Source organism: Stegodyphus dumicola, chromosome 10 (assembly GCF_044657685.1).
Source record: "Stegodyphus dumicola isolate Sdum_Otavi_A_Nest chromosome 10, ASM4465768v1".
NCBI lineage: Eukaryota > Metazoa > Arthropoda > Arachnida > Araneae > Eresidae > Stegodyphus > Stegodyphus dumicola.
Window position 1 is genome coordinate 149,603,182 of NC_140777.1, and position 26,272 is coordinate 149,629,453.

Here is a 26,272-nt window from a genome sequence, read left to right on the forward strand (position 1 = left end):
TTCTCTAAATGAACGCATGGTTATCAGAGTTGAGAATTTGTTACAATGGCAATGTCCATTACTTTCAATTATTACAGCAAAACATTTACCAGGATTTGCAACAAAAGTTCCAGCGAAAGATTTATTTTACAGTACAAAGCGTGTGTCTACACTTCAAAAAATTATGAAAATGTTATCGAAAACGAAGGCATGGTGATTATAAATAATAATTAATCCCATTACTGAGTGAATTAGCAAGTCAAGATTACAACTAGTCCTGTCTACATATGTAAAGAGCAAGAAAACGATAGAAAATTATATCAAGTCTTCTTCCCATCTGTATACGTTGTATATGTTTTCCTTCCATATTTTATTATTTAATATTTTTAACAAAAGACAAGTGGGTCCCAGTCGAGCGCGATTAATCAGTGTTAAAATGCTGTCAGCCTTATGGTTACATATGGTGAGTGGATGGCTGAACAATTATTTCGGCAGTTTGGACACAGAATTTAAAATTTTCTCCCGCAGTGTTCTTCGTTTAACGGGCTGGGAAGTCAAATTATAAATTGATAGATGGAATTCTGGCGGTGATGACAATTAATAATCCGCCTTTTGAAAGTTTGCTAAATTTAATAAATAAAAAAAAGATGAAAGTCTCAAAAAGACGATATGCTAATTTTTACTCTGAAATAAATAAATGAAACTGTACAGACCTCCGAAATTTTAAGTAATAAATCTGTCTTTCTTATACTGTTTGTATTGCTACCGTATTTTGACTTTTTATCTTTCTTCCATCTTTTTTGTAGGCAATATTTTTTTTTCTTCTGTTTGCTCTTTACAATAAAACACAGAAAGGAAAAGGGGACTTCGTGAAGGAAGGGAAACTAATTCGTATTTATACATGATGAAAACTATGAAAACTCCAATGTTCACCCATCCTTTGCATTTAGTCAAATCAGTACCAGAATAAGACTCTAGCGAGGTGTAACTGGAAGAACGCTCGTCGCATATTCGGGAGATTCGAAGTTTGATTCCCGACGAGTGCAAAGAGTATTTCTTCAGTTTCCTGACTTCGAAAAATTCTAATGACTCGACAGTGACAGTTGGTGCCCGAACTAAAAGGAGGGGAGTGATAATTCGTCACCACCAGGACTTTTTACTAGGTCTCCTAATCCCCAGTCGTCCTTCAAAAGGGAAGGTATATAAGGTATTTTCTCCCTCCTTTCTGCATGCCTTCCAGGTGTAACTGAAAGCACGCTCAACGCGTATTCGGGAGGTCCGCAGTTCAAACCCCGAGAAGGGCAAAGAGGATTTCTTCAGGTTCCTGACTTTGAGAAATTCTGATGGCTTTACAATACAACATGTTACCTTGTTTATTCATAATTTTCTTTAGTTATAAAATCAGTTTCGACATCTTCATTATTCCACCAGAGTACATCATTTTCATTGCCACTTAAATTATTAGTAATGTAAAGTTTTGAAAATACTTTAAAAAAGATTTTAAAGTATCATTACGGAATGCGAGACTTGCAGAAATAATATATTAAAAATATTCGCTTTGAATTTAAGCCACACCCTAGTTTCTAAAATATCCACATAAATCCTTACTCGGTTTTTATTTTCGCAATCGTTGATCGCAGACATACCCTTTCGATACTAATATTTTCAAATGACGTAAATATTATTGTTTTGGCATTTTGAAATTTAAAATATAATCAGCTTTGTAAAAATCTTAAAATATATCTCTTTATACATTTCCTCGGTCCTTATACTTGTATTCAGGAAAATTTTATATTAATTACAAAAAATGAAATAAAAAAACTATGATTGCTGTGCGACCAAAAGTGATCAAGCTACTTTGTTTTGAAATTGAGCATCACATTCAGATGTCGCACACAAACTGAAGAGCGAATTGTTTTCATTTTTTCAAAAAGAAGGAGATATTATTTACAGAATCTTACAAAATTCATATAGTGACTTCAGTATTAGCACACGGCGAACTCGTAACATTATTTGTCTAAATTAAAAAAGAAAAGCCAATTCCAGTGCTTTCTGTGATTCTCAAATTATGATTCTAAAGTAATGAAATTTCATAAGAATATTAATGGCGTATTTTAGGGGAGAAAATTCTTTCGGCATGCCAACTATAACAAAATTATATGTTACACAGTTATAAGTTTTAATTATAAATTAAATAGTATGTATTAAATGTGCTACCAGATCTCATCCTAAATTTAAAAATATGTCTTCAGATTTTGGAAAAACATTTGAAACTAATTTAGGTAAAGAAACCTTGATAATTTATTCCATTTAATGCAAAAATATCAGGAGGAACAGAAATAAGAAAGGGGGACCTGTAAAGAAGAGTATCCTATGCTTGATTGCCCTCAAAATACACAGACATTTATTTAAAATTTGAACCTAACTGTAGTAGCTTTTTACTTCCTTGCAATCGCAAAAAAATTCGGGTATCATATTTCAACTAAAATATCCATTTTGACCGCCCTCGAATCCATCTAAACGATGATTTCGCGTGACATCGGTACCTAGGGACAGAACAAAGGACTCTTTTTCCCAACATGGATTGTGAAATGAAGAAAAGGTTTTTTTTTTCCATGACGTCTGTACGCATGAATCTTCCATGACTCAAAAACTAGTAGCCTTAGAACATTGAAATTTTGCATGCGGGTCTGCTATAACATGTACTTGTGCACCTCCCTTTTTATTCGCAATTAGCCGGCCCAAATGTATATAAAATGTATATAAATGTATATATATATATATATATATGCTGACTCTGTTACCCGGCTCGCTGAGCTCAGTTTTTTATTCTTATATGTTGGCAAATTGTGCATTTTTTGCGTTCAAAGTGATTGAATTATGTTGTTCTTAAGTTCCGGTTCAATTTTGTATGCTTTTAGCTAATTTGCATGCCCTAGTTGTAAACTTATCAACAATTTAAAAGTTATTTAAGGGGTACTGAACCTAACGATCCCGCCATTTGTTTACATTTGAAACTCTAAGCACAGTGAATTAATTAAGTTTCTTTTTGCCGAGTCGAATAAAAAGTAAACTTTCAGATTTGTACACCGAAAAAAAATCTGTCTTCCTGCCCGCTGGTCAAATTGCTTGTTTTTGCATAGAAACTCTCATTTTAATTGTAAAAATTGCTTTTTTAACTATTTTAACTGTATTTGGTATTTAATATTTTTCTGCATTTTACAATTTTTAATGAAGATCTTTTGAGTTTTTTGTATTTTTGCCTTATGTATTTTTTAATTGAATAAGTAATATATCTCTAATGAAATTCGAGAAAATAAGTTTAAACGAAATGCAGCAAGAAAATGCTTATGCAACCAGCCCGTTCGCCGGTGTTCGAACCCTAGACCGAACTATCAGTGTTCAGTGACCGCTTTACCGCTGGTTGCACAAAAAGGGATAGAAACAATGCGCAATCCCAGAGTAAGCAAAATTCCCTGCAAGAAAAGTATCAAATTGGTAGGATGAAGCAAAACAATAAGACTAGCAGAAAACACAGGCCCACTAAGCTGCCGAGCAGTAAAGTTGCTGAACACTGGGTTCGAGCCCCAGTGTACGGGCTGGCTACATAGGTGTATTCATGGTTTACTCCATGTGTAAAGTGGATATGATCCAGTTTCCCTTAGAAAGTTCTTTAAGAAGACATCTTTTCCCTTAGGCAAATATCTCTCACGTTTTTTGCCATAATTAGATAAACCAAACCAATTAGAAAACATGTGCCATGCACTGCCTAAACGAACATGCAAACCTATATCTAAAAGGAAGAATAAGAGTTTGATATGTGTTAAATAAACGTTAGGCTGTCCCAAGAGTAAACTGGGAAATAATTTGGAAAAGAATAATTAGATCTTTTTCAACATTCGAAAAAGATAATAACGATTGAAAAAAAAAGTATGTTGAAATTCCGATTAAGTTAATGAAATATTCTGCAGCCATCGCCAAATGAAAAGTAGGAAATAGTATTCTTTTCAGTGAAACGCTAATAATCATGCTGATAATTTCGAAGTCTATCGATTAGAGATGCTTCATCTGCTTTTAAAGGAAATAGAGACACTTAGTACTAATGGCTATTGATAGTTTGATTTTTGATGGTGGAACAGACTAACTGTAAGTGTATTTAATGGCTTTCTTAATGTGAAAAGTCTAAGCAACGTTTCATTATAACACAGTATACAAACGTTAAAATAGCGAATAGTTAGGCGTTACATGAGTTTCGAGTAAATTCATGTTATGTAATTCAAATATTTCAAACAAAAGTGGTATTAGTACTCTTTCTACAGATGTATATTTTAGAAAAATCAGTCATGTATATATAAGTCATAATTGCAAGTTTTCTAATAAGAAACATTTTAATGAACGTTGCTTTAATCAAAAAAAAAAAAAAAAAAAAGAAAGAAACAGTATACTTATGTCAGAATAAATACTTTTTTTTTTCCCGTCATAAATCGTTACTATAGTTACAATTGTTGCGCATATTATTATTCTTTTGAAGCGTAAAATAAGTTGAAATAAATACCGCAAAATTATAGATATAATTATTTCTGAATTTTTTAGAAATTGGAGGTCATAGTTCATGTTAAATCTCTTTAGAGTTTTGAGTTCTTTTCGGAAATTCTGAATACAAATGGTAAAAATTATAAGTTTAACTTTTACAAATGGAAAAACCTTCGCATCACATAGATCCGCTTCTTCTGAATATCACGATTGTCTCGGCGAGGAAGTTGTACACCTATACGTAAAGGTTTGTCGTGAAAAGGGAAACCGTTGTCGTCATTGTAGTTGTTCTTCTTATTCACAGCAAATGCCTGAATATTTGCACGGTGAGGTTTGGCATGGTGTAAAGCATCATCGTCATTCAAGTTACGCATGGCAAAGAACTGCATATCTGGTGATGAAGTTTTTTCATAATGCACACCAAAATCTCCATTGCCGTTTTTATCAAAGAGAGATAGGCTGTGCTTATCATCTGGCCTATTACCGTATGCAAATGCTGAAGGGTGGTCAACACTTTTCCTTCTGATATCCTGGAAACGCATCATCAGAGGATCTTGCAGAAATAGGCTGCTGAAGAGACCGTTCCCGAGCAGAATTTCGTTAGTAATTTCGTCGGCTACTCTTTCAGCCATATTGCTCGACTCAGTGAGTTTGGGAAAAGCCGTCGTTGGCGCAGGTTTCGTACCATCTTCCACCTCAAAATCATTGATGCTTTCCACAATTCTTTTCCATCTCGCCCCTAAAATATTAAAGCAGTTTAGTGGTTGTTGTTAATTATAGATTACTCATGCATTTTAAATTATTTTGTGTGGTGTTTTCAAATATGCAAGTTCCTAATACTATTTAGTGTTTATCTGATCCAGAGGTTCAAATCCTGGAGAAAGCACTGGTTGGCTGTACAGTCATTTTCGTGGTTTCTACCTATTGTATAACGAGAATATGAGCCAATTTTTCTTTGAAAACTTACTGTACAAAGATTCGATAAAAGCTTACAATCAGGTGCCCCTTTTGATTACATTTTCAACACCAAGAGGCAATATTTCCAAGATGGCTGTCACTCAAAAAAGCGCCGAAAACGTAAGTCATAAAAACAACAAAAGTGCTCATCTTGTGTGTTCTTGGCTATGCTCTATCATCAGCATCGGATGACTTCGACACATAGACAGTCAGTTCAACAAATTATTGTACCCGGACAAAGCCACAACCCCACATTTTGCCATCATCCATAACTAAAAATTCTTCAGTTGATATAAACATGCAAGAGTGCAATTTAAAGAATAACGCTTCAACTCAAGATTATAACGTGGACAGTGATGTACAAAATAATCCACCCCCAACCTTGCTAAAAAACTCGATACCATTTTCTTCAATGCGTTTTCTCCAAATCAACTTACAAAGAGCAAAAGCGGCTTCTGATCATCTAGCATAATTCTTAACTCATAACCATAAAGACTTTGTTTTAATCCAAGAACCCTATTGTATCGAAGGGAAAGTAAGTAGCATTCCAATGTCTTGGAATGTCTTTCAATATTCTCCTCAGTCCCCCAATCAACATCCCAGAGCAGCTATCATCAGTTTTAAACATAGCTGGCACCCAATTCTAATTACAGCCAAAAGAGACCTAGTTACAATCAGTCTTAATAGTTCCAACTCTCAACTTCTTATTTCAAGTATTTATGCATCTCCCTCCGAGGATATTTCTCCTTTGCTTCAAGATTTAGAATCCATCTTGTTTTCCTTCCGAAGTCCACACATAATTTGTGGAGACTTCAATTCACACAACCAGCTTTGGGGCTACAATTCCACAAATCCAAGAGGAAGGTCCCTTGAGGAATTCTTCAATTCACATAATCTTGTCATTCATAACCAAGACTCGGGTTTACCTTCTTTTGAAACAATGTATGGGAGAGGGTGGCCAGATCTCGTAGTTACTTCCCATCACCTAATTAATTCGATTTCAAATCGCAAAATTGAAGAAGACAACTCCCACTCAGATCATAAATATATTACTTTTTGAAATCAAAGAGAACTCAGAATCAGTTTTAATGAAACGTTTTAAAATTGCTAAAAAGAAAGAAAAGAACTTTATTAAGCAAATTCAACAATCCGCATTTCCAATGACTTCTTCCTTCCAACTAAGTGCAACAAAAGAAGATCTAAATAAAGCTACAGAAGATTTTATAAAAAAAAAAATCCAAGAAATATGTGAAAATACCTTTCCAATACGATCTGCAAAACCTTACTTTCATATAAATTGGTGGACTAAAGAGTTACGCGCTCAAAAGCATAAGGCGAGAGTATTGAAACGGAAAATGAAATCGGTTACTGACGATGAATTAAGACACCAAGCCTGGCTCAAATTCAAAAAAGAAAATGCAAACTACAAAAAGATGATTCTCAAATCTAAATTAAAAAGTTGGCAAAAATATTGTTCAAACAATAAAGAAATTTATGGCACCTTATACAAGATCGCCAGTAGTAAAATATTTAAACCGTCACAAATCCAACTTCTCTCAAATTTGCTTTCAAGTTCTGCTGAAATTCAGGATGCCAATCTTTCAACCCTAAATGAGATTCTTGACTCTGTCTTTCTAAAAGATGATCCAGCTGAAGATTCGCCTACTCAAACCAGAATCCGTAACTGCGATGACATTCCACAAACAGACAACGATATTCCGTTCTCAAAACAAGAAATAAAGCAAATAATTAAAAACCTAGCTTTAAAAAAGGCACCAGGCCCAGATGTCATCGATAACCACATTATAAAATTAATCAATCAAGCCCATCCTGACATAATCTGTAGTTTTTGCATTCGATGTATAGAACTCTCTACCTTTCCTGATTGCCTGAAAATTGGTAATATAATACTCTAAAGAATAAAAGCTCCAATGAACCTAAATCTTATCGTCCGATAAATCTTCTCCCAGCCCTGGGAAAAGTTTTGGAAAGATGTCTTATTGGTCGTCTAAAATTTCATGTTTACAGCAAAAACTTAATAAGCAATAACCAGTTTGGATTTCGAAGCCTACTTTCAACAAGTCATGCAATTAATTCAGCTCTTGAACAAGTCAGAAACAATAAAATCAACCAACTTCATTCTGCAATAATATGTCTGGACTTAAAATCAGCTTTTGATTCTTTACGGTGGCCAGCAGTTTTACAAGCGCTGCGTTCCTTTAAGTGCCCTCAAAATTTATTTCTAATTATTCAAAATTACTTCAGAAACAGGAAAAGTATGATTCTTTACAACACTGAAATTGTGCGTAATCAAGTCCGAGGATGTCCTCAGGGGTCTTGCATGAGTGCAGATCTCTGGAATATCAGCTTCAACAATATCATTGCCTATCCATGGCCAGATCACTCAAAAATTGTAGCTTTTGCAGATGATGTAGCTTTTATTACAAGTGGCCGTACCAGAGACATTTTACAGAATAATTGCAACGAAACACTCCAGTTATTTAACCAACTTTGCAAAATTCAAAAACTACAAATTTCACATAGTAAATCCCAAGTCTTAGTGATCCATAAACCAGGACAAAATATAACTAAAGCTTTAGCTCTAAAAATTGACAATCAAAAGATCAAATATGTGAACACAATCAAGTACCTCGGTTTAACAACCGACAAAAAATTCTCCTGGATTCCTCATCTACAAAATATTAAACTTCGTACAACATCAATAGCTAACTGCCTACGACGTATGCATGGATATAACTGGGGCTTAAATCTCCATATAACACGTATTCTTCTAAAAACAGTCATCTCAAAAATGGTAAATTATGGAGCCGGAATTTGGGCACAACCAATGACAGTAAGAAAGATGAAATGTTTAAATTCAATTCAAAGGCCTTTTACTCTTTGCATTACTCGGGCGTATCGCAGAACATCAAATATAGCACTTGATACTCTAGCTGGTACTCTTCCGTTATCAATCAGTGCAGAAATGGAATGCACCTATATGAAAGTTCTTCAACTTAACCAAGCCGCAGAATTCAACAACCAAACCTTTTGGTCATCCAACTATGAAAAGAAAACTAACCCCAATTTTATCCATCCAGCGCTTCGCTTCAGCAAAATAATATTCCCCACGTCTGAAGAAAATTCAAGTTCATCTCCAATTGCTTATACTGATGGATCAAAAATTGAAGGAAAAGTTGGTTCCGCAGTCTTTTTTCAAATTACCCCCTCAAATATCATCAAATGGAAAGGCCATCTCCATAATAATAATAGTGTTTTCCAAGCGGAATTGTCAGCTATAAAAGCAGCGATTGAAATAGCCATTCTCAAAAATCTCAACGAATTTAGCATAAAATCTGACTTCCAAGCAGCTATTCTAGCTATTAAAAATCCCTTACCTTCCTCTCCATTGATATCCGACATAAATTCTCTTCTTGGAAAAATCCCAAACTACAAAATTCAAATTTCATGGATCAAAGGACATAGTGGCCATTTTGGTAATGATCAGGCAGATGAACTAGCCAAAGAAGCAGCTATTAATCAAGATGGTACTGAAATCATCATTCCGTGGCCTCGCTCAAATTTCAAGTACCAACTAAAAAACTTGCTTCAAAATCTTGGCAAGATTTGTGGAACAATGCTCCACAGGGAAGACGCACATATAACTTGGTGCCCAATCTAAGCTTAGCATCTCTGAACTCGAATCCTTCCCTAAATTACTTTATAACAGGACATGGACCCTTCCCCACATATTTCTAAGCAAGAAATTTGGCAAATTCTGACATCTGCATATGTGGGGAACAGGGAACTCCTGATCACTACGTTTTCTCATGCCCCTTAACTGAGGATATTCACATAAAGTCCCCAAGAACTGACCTCCTGGCATTCAAAGATTTTTAATTAAAGATAAACATCAATATCCAAAGTTTCAGAAAATTATGCAACGACTCTCTTCCTACGGCCTAGATCTCTGTCAAGTGTAAGTCCACATACAGTTTAAACTTAGTGAACTTTTACATGCTGTGATTATGGACAAAATGGATCCTCTCGTGAACTTTATAAACTGCAGTAAACCAATATATCTGAAATAACCCATGGACACCTACCTCTTTAGCATTATTATAACAATTCATTTAAGGGGACTCATACACCTTAAAACCAATAAGATGTTCGAATAGGTGACTGTTGAAAGAATTGGGATAACTTATTTATTTTACAAGCAATTACTACCAACTTTTTACAGCTGACTACATAATATAGCTGCTTTCTGAAATAGTAATCAGAAAGTTTGTGTTGCCACAAATATTTGTATAATTTAATCCGCTTTGTGACAACATTTTTCGTCATGTTTCCAACTTGCGCGCACAGTTTAAAACATTCTGTTTCATAATTTAATTCCATATTTAATATATAGCTTTTATAACATTTGGAAACTACTGTGAACCTAAAATTCTAAAAATTTCATGTTAAATTTTTATTTGATTTTGAGTTGAGTTTATAAAATGTATTTTATTAAAAAAAATTTAATGTTTTCGTCCATAAAATTTTTCAATATTAAAATATTCATACAATAGTAGATTGTTACAATAGTAGATTCAACAATAGTAGATTGTTGGTTCAGTTAGAAAATAGTGCCCATATAAAGAATTTCATCAAATTTCAAGTATGTACCTTTAGCCATTTTTAAAATCATGCGCGCAACGTGGAAACAAGGCGAAATATTTTGTCACAAAGAAGATTACATTACAAAAATATTTGTGGCAACACAAACTTTCTGGTTACTAATTTCCAAAGCAGCTATATTATGTAGTCAGCTGTAAAAAGTTGGAAGTAATTGCTATTAAAATAAATAAAATATTCCAATTCTTGCAACAGTCACATATTCGAAGATCATGAGGGGTTTAAGGTGTATGAGTCCCCTTAACATTGTGTTGCCAGTACTAATTATAATTATCTCATTATGTTTATTTGTTTATTAATTATGTTTATCTCCTATTTTTGTTGCACCAAATCAGATGTTCAATTTATCTTGTGAATCTCAAATTGTATTCCTACTATTTTGTAATCTACTTATGCCCTACACCATTATTTTTAATAAATACTGGATGCGGGGCGTACTGTGGAATTGCACGATGTACCATAATAGGCAAACTTTAGACCTTTTGAAAAGCTTCAGTTTATGCAAATTCTTATAAAACTTGCAATTACCCCCCCTTTTTTTCTCTCTCAAAGAGTTAGTATGGAAAGGCATTACCAGTTGACCTATGGTACATCGCTGGTATCCCCCATACTTTACCTTTACCTTTACCTTTACCTCACATACAATTTTAAATATAGTTCACGCAGTCCCGCGACGAATTCTCATCCTTCTCTCGATCCTAGTAGACGCGACACCCCACAGTAGAAATAAAATTCCGCAAAGTAGGAATGAAAAATTTCGTCTTCCGGTTAATCTGGCTGCTCTATGCCCTAAATGGTGTTGGTACGTGCGCCAGTTTTGGAGTTTTAATACGTGAGGGAATGATTAGCTGACAAATGTTTGAAATCTTGTTATCGAGGCCAACACACAGCTTTCATTCACCTTACTACCTTATTATTCTTCCTTTTACCAAACTTGCTCTCATCTGTCTCCACAACCGTGCCAGGACAGGCAATCATTTCACTCTTTTACACATACATTCATACACACCTTCTGTACAAAAATTCCTTCAATTAACTACAGTTTCACTCGAACCAATTTAATTCGACATTGTATTCACCTCATTTATAAATTACAGCTTTATGCACCTATAAATAGGAAAAAATTGAAATATCAATTATGCTTATCTTTCTTTCTTCGAACAATGTACTCTTCCTTACAGACCTCTTTACAGTGATGAGCACTGGCACCTTTCTCACAACAAAGCTACTCATAACCATTTGATCGGTCTTTACGGTCGAGCAGACTAATCAAATATGCTCCTTTCAGTAAATGATAATACCGTACATTCCGGTGAATAATGCTGACCGGTGTATAACGTACACCTATACTTTCAAACTATATTTTTTTCATTTTTTGGTATATTCGCCGTATAACGCGCACCCTTTTCCCGGCGAAGAAACCTGAATGATACATGTGCGATGCTTTTATCTTTCGAAGTCATTTAGAAGGTATTTCTCCCGCTTCCCTAGCGTGCCTTCGTGGTGTAGTGGTTCTGCACGCTGGGCCGATATTCCAGTGGTCCGTGGTTCGATTCCCGACGAAGGCGTTGCATATTTTTCAAACTCTCTTTCTCCCCCCCCCAAAAAAATCCTAATGTCTCTACACATTCATCCAAAGATATTTATATTTCTCAGGCTTTCGAACAATGGCATACTGATTTGACAAGCGATAAAGGGAGCAATATGTATTTCAGAGAAATGGTTGAGGGAGTAAATAATAATGCAAAATGCATGGGTTATATTCAATGCAAGTGTGTATAAGAATGTTAATCTTGGGTTTCCTGAAAAGACGGACATAATTTGGGGGAAGGATGCACTTCCGACTCGAATATTTTATTCGCTAGATTAGAAGTCAGATCATTTTACTTTCTGTAGTCATTGCACTGGTTTCAAATACAAAATCATTCAATTTGCGAAAGAAAATGGAAATCTTGTTGCAACAAAGATGTTTCGTTATGGGGAAAGCTCCATATGTGACTGGAAAAAAATTAAATTTCAATAATTAATATGCCAAAGCATAAATACTCTTAACATAAATTAATACCGAAATGGCCTATCATAGAAGAAATTGTTGCGAACTGGGTCCTAGAAAAAAGTCAGAATGGATTAATTATAACAAGATACCTTAAAGTGGCCGAAAAAGAATGTAAATGAAATTGAAAACTTTACAGCAACTTTGAGTTGGTGTAGTCGATTTATGTATTAATTTAGTTCTAAGATAAAAGGTAAAAGTTTCGAAAAGGCTTCCGAAAGACTGATAAGTTTCCAGAGGTATGTCATTGGCCTACAAAGGCAGCAAAAATATTTAGTCTCACATACTGGAAATTTGGATGAAACTCCAGTAATGTCTGAAATCACAGGAAATAAAACAATTGATGTGAATGGGAACAAAAACTGTTCACATAAAAACAATAGATTACGAAAAATCTCACCTCACGGCATTGCTTTCCCGCTTGGCGGTTGTACAAAATTAAAACTCGTGGCTATTTTTCAAAGAAAGACGGGGAAAGTGCAGAATCGCCCACTGCTTGGCGCGTTTTTAAGAATTGCACATACTCAGTATCCATGTACACATCGACCTATTTTCACTTTAAAAAAAATTCCGGAATTGCACAAAAATGGCATTGCGCACTCCCTTGACTTTGTCCATGTAACATCGACCTAATTTCACTTAAAAAGTGAAAGAAAATTGACAAAAATCCAATTCTTCTTACTCTTGTAAAAAGCGTCAAACAAACGCCAATCAAATAAGTGGGGGATTCTGCATGCCAGAAAGACAATGAAATATGATATCTCAAATTTCGTTTTCATTCATGTTCACAAGAAAGGATGAATGAACGAAAAAGGTGTAAAACTGTAGGCAAGAAATGTTTGTCAAAAACGCTCTGTTGCGTTAAAGGACCCAGAAAGTATTTTAGTTTGGGACATGTTAAGATCCCATCTAATGAGTAATGCGAAGAAATTGCTGAAAGGATGTAATACAGACATGGCAGTTATTCCAGGCTAATTAACGCCACTAGTTCAACCTTTAGATGTGTGTACCTATAAACCATTCAAAGAAAATTTAAAACGACAGTGGAATACCTGGATGTTAGAAAGTGAAAAAATATTTACAAAAGGCGACCAAATGACGTCAATCCAGTCTAGAAATAGTGCTTGAGTGGATAATAAAAGCGTGGAATCAAATTAAACCCGATATAATTCAAAAATCACTTTAAAATGTAGTATATGTAACAATCTAAATAGAACGGAAGATGTTTATTTATTTATGGATCAGAGTAACAGTGACGGTAAGAATAAAACAGAATTCGATGATGTTCCTGAAGGTATAACAGGAGACATAAGAAGAACTTTTCATGTTATCGGATAGTGAAAATTTTTAAGTTCATAAGGTATATCATTTCTTTTAAGTAAACAGCATTTAGTTAAGTATAGAAATCTAATTTTTGTAAGCTCATATTTCCCCTATTTTTAAATCTATCATTGTTATATCTGGCGTATAGCGTGCACCCTTAAATTTTGATCTTTTATTTTGTATTGAAAATTCGCGTTATACGCCGGAATATACGATAATAAAAATCGAATCAGTTTGAAACCATTTTGGTGCATCGTAAGTAGAAAGTGAGGTTGGCTTTTGCGAACATTGAGAAGATATTTGGACATTACTGTGACATTAACATTAATTACCTTTCTAGTAGTGAAGAAAGCTTTACCATATTTCACCATTCATCGTACTTATAACTTTCACGAAATAAGTATTTCACCCAAAACAGTCAAACATTTATTCCCATTAAAAGAATAATCAAAGCTTTTCTGCTGTATCATATTATGTCTTATAAGTATTCCATAATTTTATGTAAACTTACATGGTAAGTCATGTCCCTTTGTATCGTTCTTTACAGCTGAAGATGTCGAATTCGTATCGTTCCTTAAAGTATCCAAAAATCCTATCATTTGCTGACATAATCCGCATCCACCGAAAATTAATCCATTCGTGCTGTTCGTAGTGACATTAACGAATGTTATATTAAACTCTAGCATAGGAACAGGCTCCAAAATTTGAACACCATCTGTCGATAAATGATGAGTTTTATTTGAAACCATAAATTGCATAGAATTATTTACAGCAGAGCAACTAGCGATGCCTGAAAACAGAAAATATATTATCATCATGTTATATCATAGGGAAAAGAAATGGTCATATTGAAATTACTTTGGAATGATGCCTAAATTTTTAATATAATTCAGCTCGTGAGGAGCATTCTTTAATCTCGTAACATTAATAACACAAGTAACAGTTAAATTATTTTCAGCTCAGCGTGAAATCGAGATTTATTAAAAGTTTAAGTGCACATAAAAATACATTTAATAAGAAGAATATAAAATAATAATAACTACATTATGCCGTATAAACAAAAGGGTCGACGCCAAGAGTATCGATAATTCGCCAGTGATAGTCCTAATGTAAACAAATTACTTAAATTTACAAACATTAAGCGCATATGCTATTTGCTTAGCCACTGCGGGTGTAAACTTTTAACCGCATATAAAAAAGGTTAAGAGTAGATCGACTTTGAATCAGCTCTAAGATATGTATTGCAGTTCTATAAGATGATACCTATTGTCTGCGATATTGTTTATTTTGCAGTGTAATTTCAAGAAAATTTGTTTTATTCACTATCCGTTGTGACACTTACTTTTGAAAGCTGGACTGCCATTTACGTTAATAATAATGATCTATTAATTAGTTTATTTGTCAAGAGAAAAACTTTGATTAGGCACGGAATTTGATGCGCAACTACAAGAAAAAAAGCATGTTTCGACAAGTGATTCAGTGGCTGCAGAGAATCATTTGCCCATCAGCACCAAAATTGGTTTACCGTTGAACAGAAGAACTTACGTTGATTCAGTGGTGTGAGAAAAAACCAACTGAAACTTCCCAAAAATACGATTATTGTTGCGTTCTACGGGTTCTTGGATTTGGAATAATTGCTGATAACACTTGATAAAGAATCAAAACACGATTTATTCGCCAGTAGGCAATATTACACAGGACAGTTCGAAAAATACGTTTAAACACGTTTAAGACACGAGCTGAAACGCTTAGCAAAACAGCTCCATGGGCAAAGCACTAAAGTACAGCTCTTGACTCCATCCATCGCTCTCAAGTTAATCTCTGAACTCAACACACTACTTTCTTCCCGTAGCTTTATGAAAGCTTATTTGGGGGATGGATTCCAATAGTAAGTCTGAATTGTGGTTTAGTTCTTATAGCGATGCTCGAGGAAACAGGCTTGGGGATTTTATCAGCTCCTATAATTTCTATGTGATCCAGTGAGAAAGGATTGTTGGCCCTAACTTTTGTTCGAAACAGGTATCAAGTTATATAGGTATCACAATTGTGGGAGTTGATTTGCTTTCGAATGTTAATTGCTGGTGTCTCTCAGACTACGAATCGTTGTCAGATTATGTGATGATTGAATGTGACTTAAATGACAACAGTTCCCGTTGCGCATTTTATTGCGGCTAGTAGAGTATTGTTTAATACAAAAAAAGCAAATTGGAAATATTTTGAAAAATGTCTTTCACAGTATATTCCTTCTGTCATGGAATCGTTTGGATTCTTGCGCAACTATTGACTCGCTTGAGGTGATTATTGATTTTATAACTTCAGTTATTTTTCAGGCATCTATGAAATTTATGCCTGTATGCGTAGAGTACCATGGTGATCGTTGGAGATTTCCATTATGAGAAAGATAGTTAATGCTGCAAGACGGAGGTTTCAGAGAAGTAGCAATATGTCATTTGTATAAGCGGAAATATCTTGATTTGAGGAAAAAATACGATCAAATGCTCCTTGAGGCCAAATTGGATTCGTGGAGGAAGTTTCTTTCAGATATTAATAATGAGGATTAATAATATGGAGAAACATTTACTGTTATTGTATTAAAGAAACTTTTATGAGTAAGACTGAGATCTTAGGTCCTTAGCTTCCAACCCGTAATTTTACGTCTTCCATGGAGAAGACTTTCGACGCTATTCTTCATTCAGTATTTCCTCCTGACTATAAATACAAGTGAGGCAAATAACTGTTAAGAGGATTGATAGTGATTTTCATACTCAGTGGCCCATATCTGCCTGCAGTGAATATATATATCTCACATTGATCTTCCCTTTTCGCCTACTCAGGTTGACGATGTAATTCGGATTTTAAAGCTTGGTAAAGCTTCTGCCCCGAGTCTATTCCACAGAAACATATTTTTATCGTTTTTTCTCAGCTATTTTAAGGGGAGGAATTTTAGTGTTCCACATGTGAATAATCTTCGGTGTACCTGTCTTCTTTCTTCTCTGGGTAAATGTTTTGAAAAATTAATTACAAACAGAATTACTTAGCATTTACATAAAGAAAATCGGTACTATTCCGTTTTGAGGACCGTAAAAAAATTGCAACGAAAATGTATGCTCAAAAGCGCCAAATCTAGCAAACACGGGCATTTAACAGCGCGCCAAATCTAACGTATGCGCTGATTTCAGATTGCGTAGCTTTTTATAAGTTTATATAGTTCTATATTTCTAAAGACGCCATTGAAACACTAGTTTAATTTTTAAATCCTTTTTTGATATCCTATGGATTTAACAATTTGGGAATTGCCCGTGACGAAAAGTCTGCAATAGAATTTTGAGTAAAGTGCAGAATCACCCACTGCTTGACGCGTTTTTAAGAATTGAACATACTCGGTATCCATGTACGCATCGACCTATTTTCACTTTAAAAAAAAATTCCAGAATTGCACAAAAATGGCACTGCTCACACCCTTACTTTATCTATGTACACATCGACCTATTTTTCACTTTAAAGTAAAAGAAAATTGACAAAAATCCGATTGTTTTTACCCTTTTAAAAAGCGACAAACAAATAAGTGGGCGATTCTGCACTTCACCGAGAATTTTTTCATAGAAAAGGCATCATTCATTATAGAAAATTATGTTTGAACAACCAACGAGATGAAATTATGCGTTAGAGATAACTCGGTACTTAAATAGCGGTTTAGCAATTTTTATATAAATTATAATAATAAAAAAGTATTATATGAAAATAACTTTTCAAAATTAAAACATTAGTCTTAGATAGTTATTTACTATTATACTTATTTTCTTGCGTTAGGGTTGCCGCAATTATTTTTGGCAGCACTGGCATCAACAATAATAGTTTGGCGATTTTTTACGGCCCTCTAAACCGAATAGTACCAGAAAATCTTCTTAGTGCTGATCAATAGGGTTTCACTGCCCAAAGGTGTACTGAGGACGCCCTTCTGAGTTTAAACAACATTGTTTAGAGGGCAAGCCGAGAAGTATATATACTATTCTATTTTTTGTTGATATTAAAAGAGCCTTTGATAATGCATGGTGGTCTGCCATTATTAATTTATTGAAGAATATGAAGTACTTCATAACGTGTTTAATGTTGTTGCTGATTTGCTGAAGGATAGGACTGTCGAGCTTTTTCTGTGTTTTACCTCAATTCGTCAACCTCCGAAGGGATGTTCGCGACACGCAAAATCTAAGACGATATTTTTTGATAGAAGAAATATCACTTTGATGAATACCAATTGTTTTCAAATAATCCCTTTGAGACGGTGAATGAAATTAAATATTTAGGCGTTTTGTTGGATAGCAAATTTAGCTGGAAAAAGCACATTACCTATATTTCTAATAAATGTGAGAGAATTTCAGCGTAGACTGAATCGAAATGCATTTAATAGTTTTGGTGTAAAATCGAATGTTTGCACAACTATATATAAAAATTTGATGTGTACACCACATGACTTCCTTGTACGGAATATTAAATTACATGCATTTTTTCTTGCACTTCATTTAAACTTATTGGATTGAATTAAATCGACTTCGCCGACAGCGCATAAATCACAACAGAATAAATGCACTCTTTAAAATTCACTCTATTTGTTTACCATAGCGACACTCTGGTGCTAGGTTCACTTAACAGTATTATATTTCGTTCATATTATAACTCAAAATACACACAATTTATATCATTTAAAGAATTATCTAATCGTTGCCACATGTTCTATTCAAATGGTATAATAAAGCTAGAACGATGTATAAAAGAAATTAAGCAAACAAAACAAAAAAGAAACAGTTTTTCACAGACGATTGAGTATTTCTCATTCAATTAATTCAGTTCTCACTTCGCGACAAGGCAAAAATACATAAAAACTCAAAATATCTGTATTAAAAATTACGAAGTAAATCTTAAACACTTATTTCCTCGAAAAAATTCCAGAAACGATTAAGCATGATTTAATTCGCAATAATAAATGAAGGCGTTATCTTTGTTGTTGCGAAGCTTAATATCTCTTGATTGGCAACAAATCCACTATTCTGCTATTTCAAATGTAAACAAGCGATGGCCGCCATAAAAAAAAAAGAATATTAGGCTTAGCGGCACTTAAACAACTTTAAAATTGTTGATAATTCTAAAAATATTGTATACAGATTTACTAAAGGCATAAAAACCTTAACCGGAAGATAAGAACAACATAATTCAATCATTTTTAAAGCAAAATATTTACAATTTGCAAACATATAGTAGTAAAGAAACTGAGATATTTTCACTGCACCGGGTAACAGAGTAGATATATATATATATAAATATATTTATAATATGTTTGGTGCGGCCGATTGCAACCAAAATACGAGGTGCACATCTACATGTTATAGCATTCCTATACACAAAATTTCAAAGTTCTGAGGCTACTCGTTTTCGAGTTATGCAAGATACGTACGTACGTACACTGCTCAAAAAAAAAAAAAAAAAAAAAAAAAGGGACAGTGCTATATCTCCCGTTCTATTGGTCCGATTGACAAAATTCAAACTGCGTTTTTCATGTCTCGAATGCGCGACTTAGGATATATATTAGATTTATATACAGCACTATTCTAACATAGGTATTTTGACACAAAATCGGACTTTTTCTGAAATAACATACCATTTTTTTCCATATTTCGATTCTACGACTTAAATTATGCCAGAATACCAAATTTTGTAAAAATCGTGCGAGTAGTTTTTAAAATATTAGCTCTCAAAATTTTAGCTCCTCAATGTTAATTGAATTTGGCAAATATTTATTAATATCTCTTTTTTTATTAAACTTTTTGGATTTTTTCTCTCACATTTCGAAATTTAGGTTCATTCCAAATAAAATTTACCCATTTTTTGTGTTTTATTTTTTAAATTTCTATTTTTAAATAATTTTTATAAATTTTTCGAAAAAATTTTTTAATTATAACCTATAAAATTTTTACCATCATCTTAAAGTAGGTGTATTTTTAAGCATATCTGCAAAAAATTAGACTTTTTTATTCAAAATTTTCCGAGATATACACGAATTTACATATATTCGCGTTTTGAAATTTGGCATCTTTTTTTTGATCGATAATAACGCCAAATGTGGTCTATGGATTTTTGTTACAGTGAACTGACATTTTCCCCCTCAATGATGCGTAATAAATATTTATTAATACTATATGAAAAGCTATTTTTGTAAAATTATAGATAATATTATTCAAATTTTTAACTATTTTTTTTTTTTTAATTTCTCTCTATCTTTAAAAAAAAAAAAAAAATAAGAGTAAATTTTTGTAAGGGTAAATTTTTACCTTCGGCGTATTATCGTCTGCTACTTTACTTCGTTTAAATCGAATTGTCTAAAACTGAGAATTTTCGTTTGATGTTTATTTGAATTTTATGACATTAACTGAATTTATTGCTAAACAAACTGTTGCTTTTGAAATGACTGAAAGAGCGGCTGATACTATCATCCATATTTTTAAAGCACATTATATTTTTATAGAAACATAAGATTTAGAATAATCAATTTTATAAAAGTCAAATTATGATATAAACATACAACCCTCTAGAGACTGAATTAATGGAAGTTCAATGGTTATGTAGAAATGATCTGCAGCTACTTAATGGCTGGATTAGTCAGCAGATTCTGTGAACAAGTAAGAATAATTATATAAACGACACCCAACATTCTGGATTCAATTAACAACGAGGATACGATGTTTATTAAATGAATTTAAGAAGTTTTAAAACATAAAAAATCAACGTATTTTTTATCCTAAAATGTATTTTTGCGCGTAGCGTATTTTCATTATATCCTTAAAATTCTAATTTAGAATGTAATTGTCAAGAACTGAATCCTAATCATCAGTAATATAATAAGTAATTATTACGGTTATTAATAAATCCTTCTTATAAAGTAATTGCAAATATTTCAAAAAACTTTCTGTCTGAATGCAAATATTTTTAATTTTATATTAATCAAGAGTGCACACGATATTATTTATTTGCACTTCAATTCTTACCGTCAGATCTAGTAGAAGTTACAAATCAATTATATTTAATTAAGGATTGGATTGGATTATTTAATTATGGCAAAGCACACGAGGGCTATCTGCCTAAAGGGAGGGATGCCTTCGTGGAGGACTTTCTAAGAGAAACTGGCTCGTATACACGTTACACATGAGAAAATCCACGAAAACGCTCACGCAACCAGCCCGTTTGCCGGGATTCGAATCCCGAAGTGAACTACCAGTGTTCAGCGACTTTACCGCTCGGCCGTTTGTGGGCCTTTATGAAATGGAAGGCGTTAACTTTATTTAAAACGATTGTCAGAAATATCAAGATATTTCGAAAAGTTGGATGCTTTTTAATATACTTGCAGAATACCTAAAGAAAAAGAGCAAGAATAAAGCAGAATGCCTGAAGAAAAAGAGAAGAAAAAATAAATTTTTGCGTAAAATTTAGTATTAGTATTTTTTTTTTAATTTAAAACCTTTTAATCTTATGATATTTGATTCTTGCGATTTCAAAAATAAAATATTTGACTAAAATATTAATAACATTTTAAGAAACCAAATGCAGGATAAAATTGTGTAAAGCAATGGGCACAATGATAAACCTGTTTAAAGCAGTGTATGCAAGTCATCCGAAGTTAAAATGTCGGTTATACATCTCTCTTATTTATATATATCTTTTCTGAACGGAACATTGAAAGGCGTGTTAACTGTGCTTTACTGTATTTTCTCTTTTAATATATGCAGTTTTCAAACGCATCGTAATCTGGGTTACAAAGTATTCTTCCGAAAGAAACGCAATTCAAATAAATAAAATCAAATTCTGGAAAATTTATATTAATAAATATATTTAAAATGCTTAGTTCGAAGGAATAAATAGAAAATTTTAAAACAATTATCTGAAGAGACAATGCAACACAAACAATTAAAATAAAAGTATAAAAATTTAAAAATTACCTAAAATAATAACTATGATAAAAATACATATAAAGAAAACTATTTGAAAAAAAATATAAATAAACGCTGCACCTTTATTTACGCAGTTCGAATAGGTAAATAGAAATTTTTAAAACAGTTATTCGAAAAAAGAAAAAAAAAAAAAAACATGCAACTTAAACAATTAAATAAAATTCGAAAAAGAAAAAAATTACTTAAAATAATAAGTTATAATTAAAAATATAATATAAGGAATATTATTTGGAAAAAAGGAACGATGGTGACTTTTTTTCCTCTTACGGGAAAGGAAACTAGGTTGCCATATATTAAGAAGTTCGCCAAGTGAACTATTCTTGGAGCAAACTGAAAAAAAAGATGCCAACATAAATTTGTGAATTTCTCCGTAAATTTTGCTCCAAATTTTACAAAATTTCATATTTAGGCATAGTTTGAGTTGTAGAATCGAAATATGTAAAAAAATTGGTATGTTATTTCAGAAAAAGTCCGATTTTTCTGTCAAAATACCTATGTTAGATTAGTGCTATATATAAATCTAATATATATCCTAAGTCGCGCTTTCGAGACATGAAGAACGCAATTTGAATTTTGTAAATCGGCCCAGTAGAACGGGAGATATAGAACTGTCCCTTTTTTTTTTTTTTTTTTTTTTTTTTTTTTTTTTTTTTTTTTAGCAGTGTACATACGTTTGTACAGACGCCACGAAAACGTCTTTTCAGAATTCCTTTTAAAGCAGTTTTATAATTTTTTTTTTTTTTTGATGGAAAGAGTCTTTTATTCTTTCCTTACGTACAGATATCACGCAAAAACATCGTTAAATTGCATTCGATAGCGGTCAAAATGGATATTTTCGTTGAAATATGCTGCCTGAAACTTTTCGCGATTACAATACTTCCTTTTTACTTCGTACAAGGAAGTAAAAAAGATATTGTTCCATTTATTGTGTATGTCTGCAGAGTTTGGGTATTGTCTCTAAAGAAGAAGATTAATTCTAAACGTCTACTTCAAGTCCAAAGGCGAATTCTGTTACGTTTACCAGGGGTTACCGAACTATTAGTTATAATGCTATTTTCACCACTGCTGGATTTTCACCATTGGATATGCTTATCTTCCATTAAATAGGTTACGATGATAGCCTTGCTAATTGCTCCAGTTTTCACTTTGATCGTCTATTGCCCTTGTCTGTTCTTCATCAACTATCTACAAGAGAACCACCACAAATTTTGGATAGTATGGGGGGATATTGATGAAAACTCTTTCTCAATGCTTTTATACGGATGGTAGTAGAATCGATTGCAAAGTTGGTATGGATTATTTTGAGAATGGTGTTGGAATTTAGTACCACCAATTTCGTATTAAAATAAACGTACTGTTTTATATTTCTCTGTATTAATCTTGCAATGTAGATGGATATTAAATCAGGATGGACATGTTTCCAACTATTTAATCTCCTCCCTTGCACCCCACCCCTAAAAAATATCTTATCATGTAAAGATATTACTGTTAATATACAGCAGTCTCTCGGGAGTATACTGGAGCAGGGTATTTCAATGTTTTTTACATTTGTTCACGGTCATATTGGGATTTATGGAAATTAGAGAGCTGAACAGCTTGCTAAGAATGCAACTAAAAAAGATATTAATGCTGAAGTGAATATTCCCAAAACCGTATTTATAAAAAAATGTTCAAAGCTAAAATTAATGAGCAATGGAATTATCATTATATCGCTTCTGATAAGGGAGATATTACAAGAAAGTTCTTTTCGACTATCTTTGAAAGGTTGAAAATAAGAATGTAATGCTCAATTTTAACCCATTAGCCGCTGGTGTTGCATTGACGCAACGGTTAAAATAAATGCGTATATAAATATTACCTAAGATATTTTATACCAGCAGATGATTTTGTGTAGGGAATATTATGAAGATTATTTCTGTAAAAAATATTTGCCTTCAACAATCATTTTGTTTATAATAATTAATCTCATACTTTAAGCAAAATTTTCGACCGGGTATTTTTGCTGAAAATATTTAACGAAAGAATTGCAGTCTTTATAAGTGATCTATTTTTAGTCAAGGTCACCATTTATCAGAACATTACATCAGTCAGATGTTTATATTTGTGTTTGGAAGGAATGGAAAACAGGTGTTGCGTTGACGCAACGTTAGCAGGAAACGGGTAGTCAATCTCTTTTTTCACTCATTCCTTTCGATGTTCTGGTTTATGTTCTGGTTGTTTAAAAATGCCTAGAACGAGGTATCTTACATTAGAAGAAGCCCTTGAAAGATTTTTTGATGAAGAAACAGATGATGATAATGTTAATAATGGCCAGAATGAAACTGATAGTATTGTTGTTCCTCCAGAAATTGCAGAAACTAGTGACGAAGAAGAAAGGAATGGTAATGTTTTAAATATTGATAATGATATTTTACAAAATGATACTGCTGGAAGTTGAAATTCACGTAAGAAGTAAGTTTCAGCCTTCTAAAAGCAGTTATAGTCATACTAAAAAGTTTTAAAAGCAGAAGACTGAGATCTTGAAGTGGATAAAAAAAGGAACTGTTAGTTACGCCTCAGGAAAAACATGAAGAAAGAGATAGAAGAGAAATTATAAAAGACAAAACACAATGTAAAACTAGTGCACAGATTTTCGATTTTCTTTTTGGTTTAGACATTTACTCTCTTCTCGTTGAACAGACGAATATATACGCTCACCAAAAAAAGAAAAAAAAAAAAAAGTTTTGGAATAATTTGGAATAATAATTTATTTAAAAAATAAATTTTGGAATATTTTTGGAATAATAATTTTGGTTTAGAATTTATTGCATCTGAAGCCTATATGAGAAGATTTATCGGAATATTATTGCTTACGGGATATCATTTTTTACCTCAAGAAAAAAATGTATTAGTCTTTTGATAAGGACATTTCTGTTCCTGTTGTACGAGAATTGATATCACGTTTGGAGTACAGGAATATGAAGCAGAATTAGCATTTAACAGTAGTCAAATTGACAATACTGATAAATTATATGAAGTGAGATCATATCTAAACTTACCAAATATCACCGCTTTTTACTACTGGAAATATAAAGTCTATTTTAGATTTCAGATGCGAGAATGCATTATTCCTTTTGCAAACTCCTATTGAGAGTGTAGAATTAGCCAGAAATAGATCAGCAACAGCAATATCTAGTCAATTCAGAATTCAAAAACCATTGCCTGCAGATGGTAGACATTTTATCGTAAGTCCGTTGATAACAAAAGACTATGTTGTAAAGAGTACCATAGCCAGACTGTTTATAGATGTACAGTATGTAATGTAGCTTTGCATCATGATTCTAATCAAGCTTTTCATGCTTGAATCTTTCAATTGAAATAATCTCTATTTGTAAAAGAAATACAATGTATATTTTATATTAAATTAATTACAAGTAAAGTGATTTGTAGATTTATAAAACGTTATACAACTAAAAAGTAATCCTGCGCTCCACTCAAAAGAAACATCACACGAGTACAATCCTACTCACTAAACATCCGTAGTTTTATTCCGCTGACGTTACGCGAACGCAACACTCGCTTTTTCTACAGGTAAGAGCATTTTTTATAATTTTCAATGTAAATTTATGTTATAAATGCATAATTTAATATTTGTTATTATTTTCATGAGAAAAGAAACATTCCTTGTAGTTTTAGCGGTTAATGGGTTAACGTTATGCAATTTTTGTCTGTGCATGGCAAGTTTAATGTTTATCTTGAACGGTTTAAACTGACACCTTCCAGTTTGTGTTATTATGATCTCGGGGTTCAAGAAAGTGTTTTCCACCTACGTTTTGATTACCCTTTTCTTAGTTATGTGCAAGAAATTCACTGAAATGTAGACTAAAATTAACTGAAATTTATTGGCCATCGCAATGTCGTAATTTTGTTTCTTTAACCACGTCCTACTATACCTTTAATGACTTTATCGATTAGTTTAGAAGTCAAATAACAAAAGTCAGCGCTATACTTACAAATTTTGTAGGACTAGGTTCCATGATTTGACTACCAAACCATCTTCCTCAGCTGCGAAAGTGCAAATAATTTTAACCTAAAACTTTATCGATGTTTATTTTGAATATTGTAAATGATTAACTCTGTAGATTATTTTTCTTTTTTGTGTGTTTTCCTTTAGTCAAAGATGTTTGAATTAATTGTATTATTTAAAGCTGATTTTTTTTACTTACGTTTTTGTAAGCCTGATTCAGTTCTTTGTGGTGCACGAGGAAATATATTTTTCTTTCTCAAGTAAAAAAAAACAACTTACCTTTGAAAACATTCCTGAGAAAATCGCTAAAGGCCAGTTTACACCTCTGCGAGCGGCACCCAGTGAGCCTCTCGCTACGACTTCTTTGACAATATAAACGCTCACATCGTAGAAACGTAGGGGAGATGAGTCAGCGATTCTGTTCCTATTTCGAACCAGTTGAAAATAGGTGGAGAAAGCATTTGATAAAGTATGGCAGGATGATCTAATCTTCAAGCTTACTAACTTCATGCTTCCATCCAGTCAGCTTTATTAAATTCGTAATATCATACTCTTAATATCCAAACCCTCTAAATTCAAAGATTCTAAAATATGCAGACGATACGGTCATTCTTTCAAAGTCCAAAAACCCACAGTTTGCCTTAGATAACTTACAGGTCCACGTCAATATTGTCGTCACCTGGTGTCAGCTTTGGAAGATAAAATTAAACAATTCAAAATGCAATATCATACAATTCCAAAGAT

The 26,272-nt window shown here is 33.0% G+C and overlaps 1 protein-coding gene across 1 annotated transcript; it reads right to left on the minus strand.

The window, feature by feature from the left end:
- Positions 1-4,434: 4,434 nt before the first annotated feature.
- Positions 4,435-14,360, minus strand: LOC118190834 (uncharacterized). The gene is made up of 2 exons (XM_035361614.2): positions 14,037-14,360; positions 4,435-5,251 (listed from the first exon to the last, which is right to left on the minus strand). The coding sequence occupies exons 1-2, from the start codon at positions 14,341-14,343 to the stop codon at positions 4,668-4,670; spliced, it is 891 nt and encodes a 296-aa protein (XP_035217505.2). The 5' UTR covers positions 14,344-14,360; the 3' UTR covers positions 4,435-4,667.
- Positions 14,361-26,272: the final 11,912 nt, after the last annotated feature.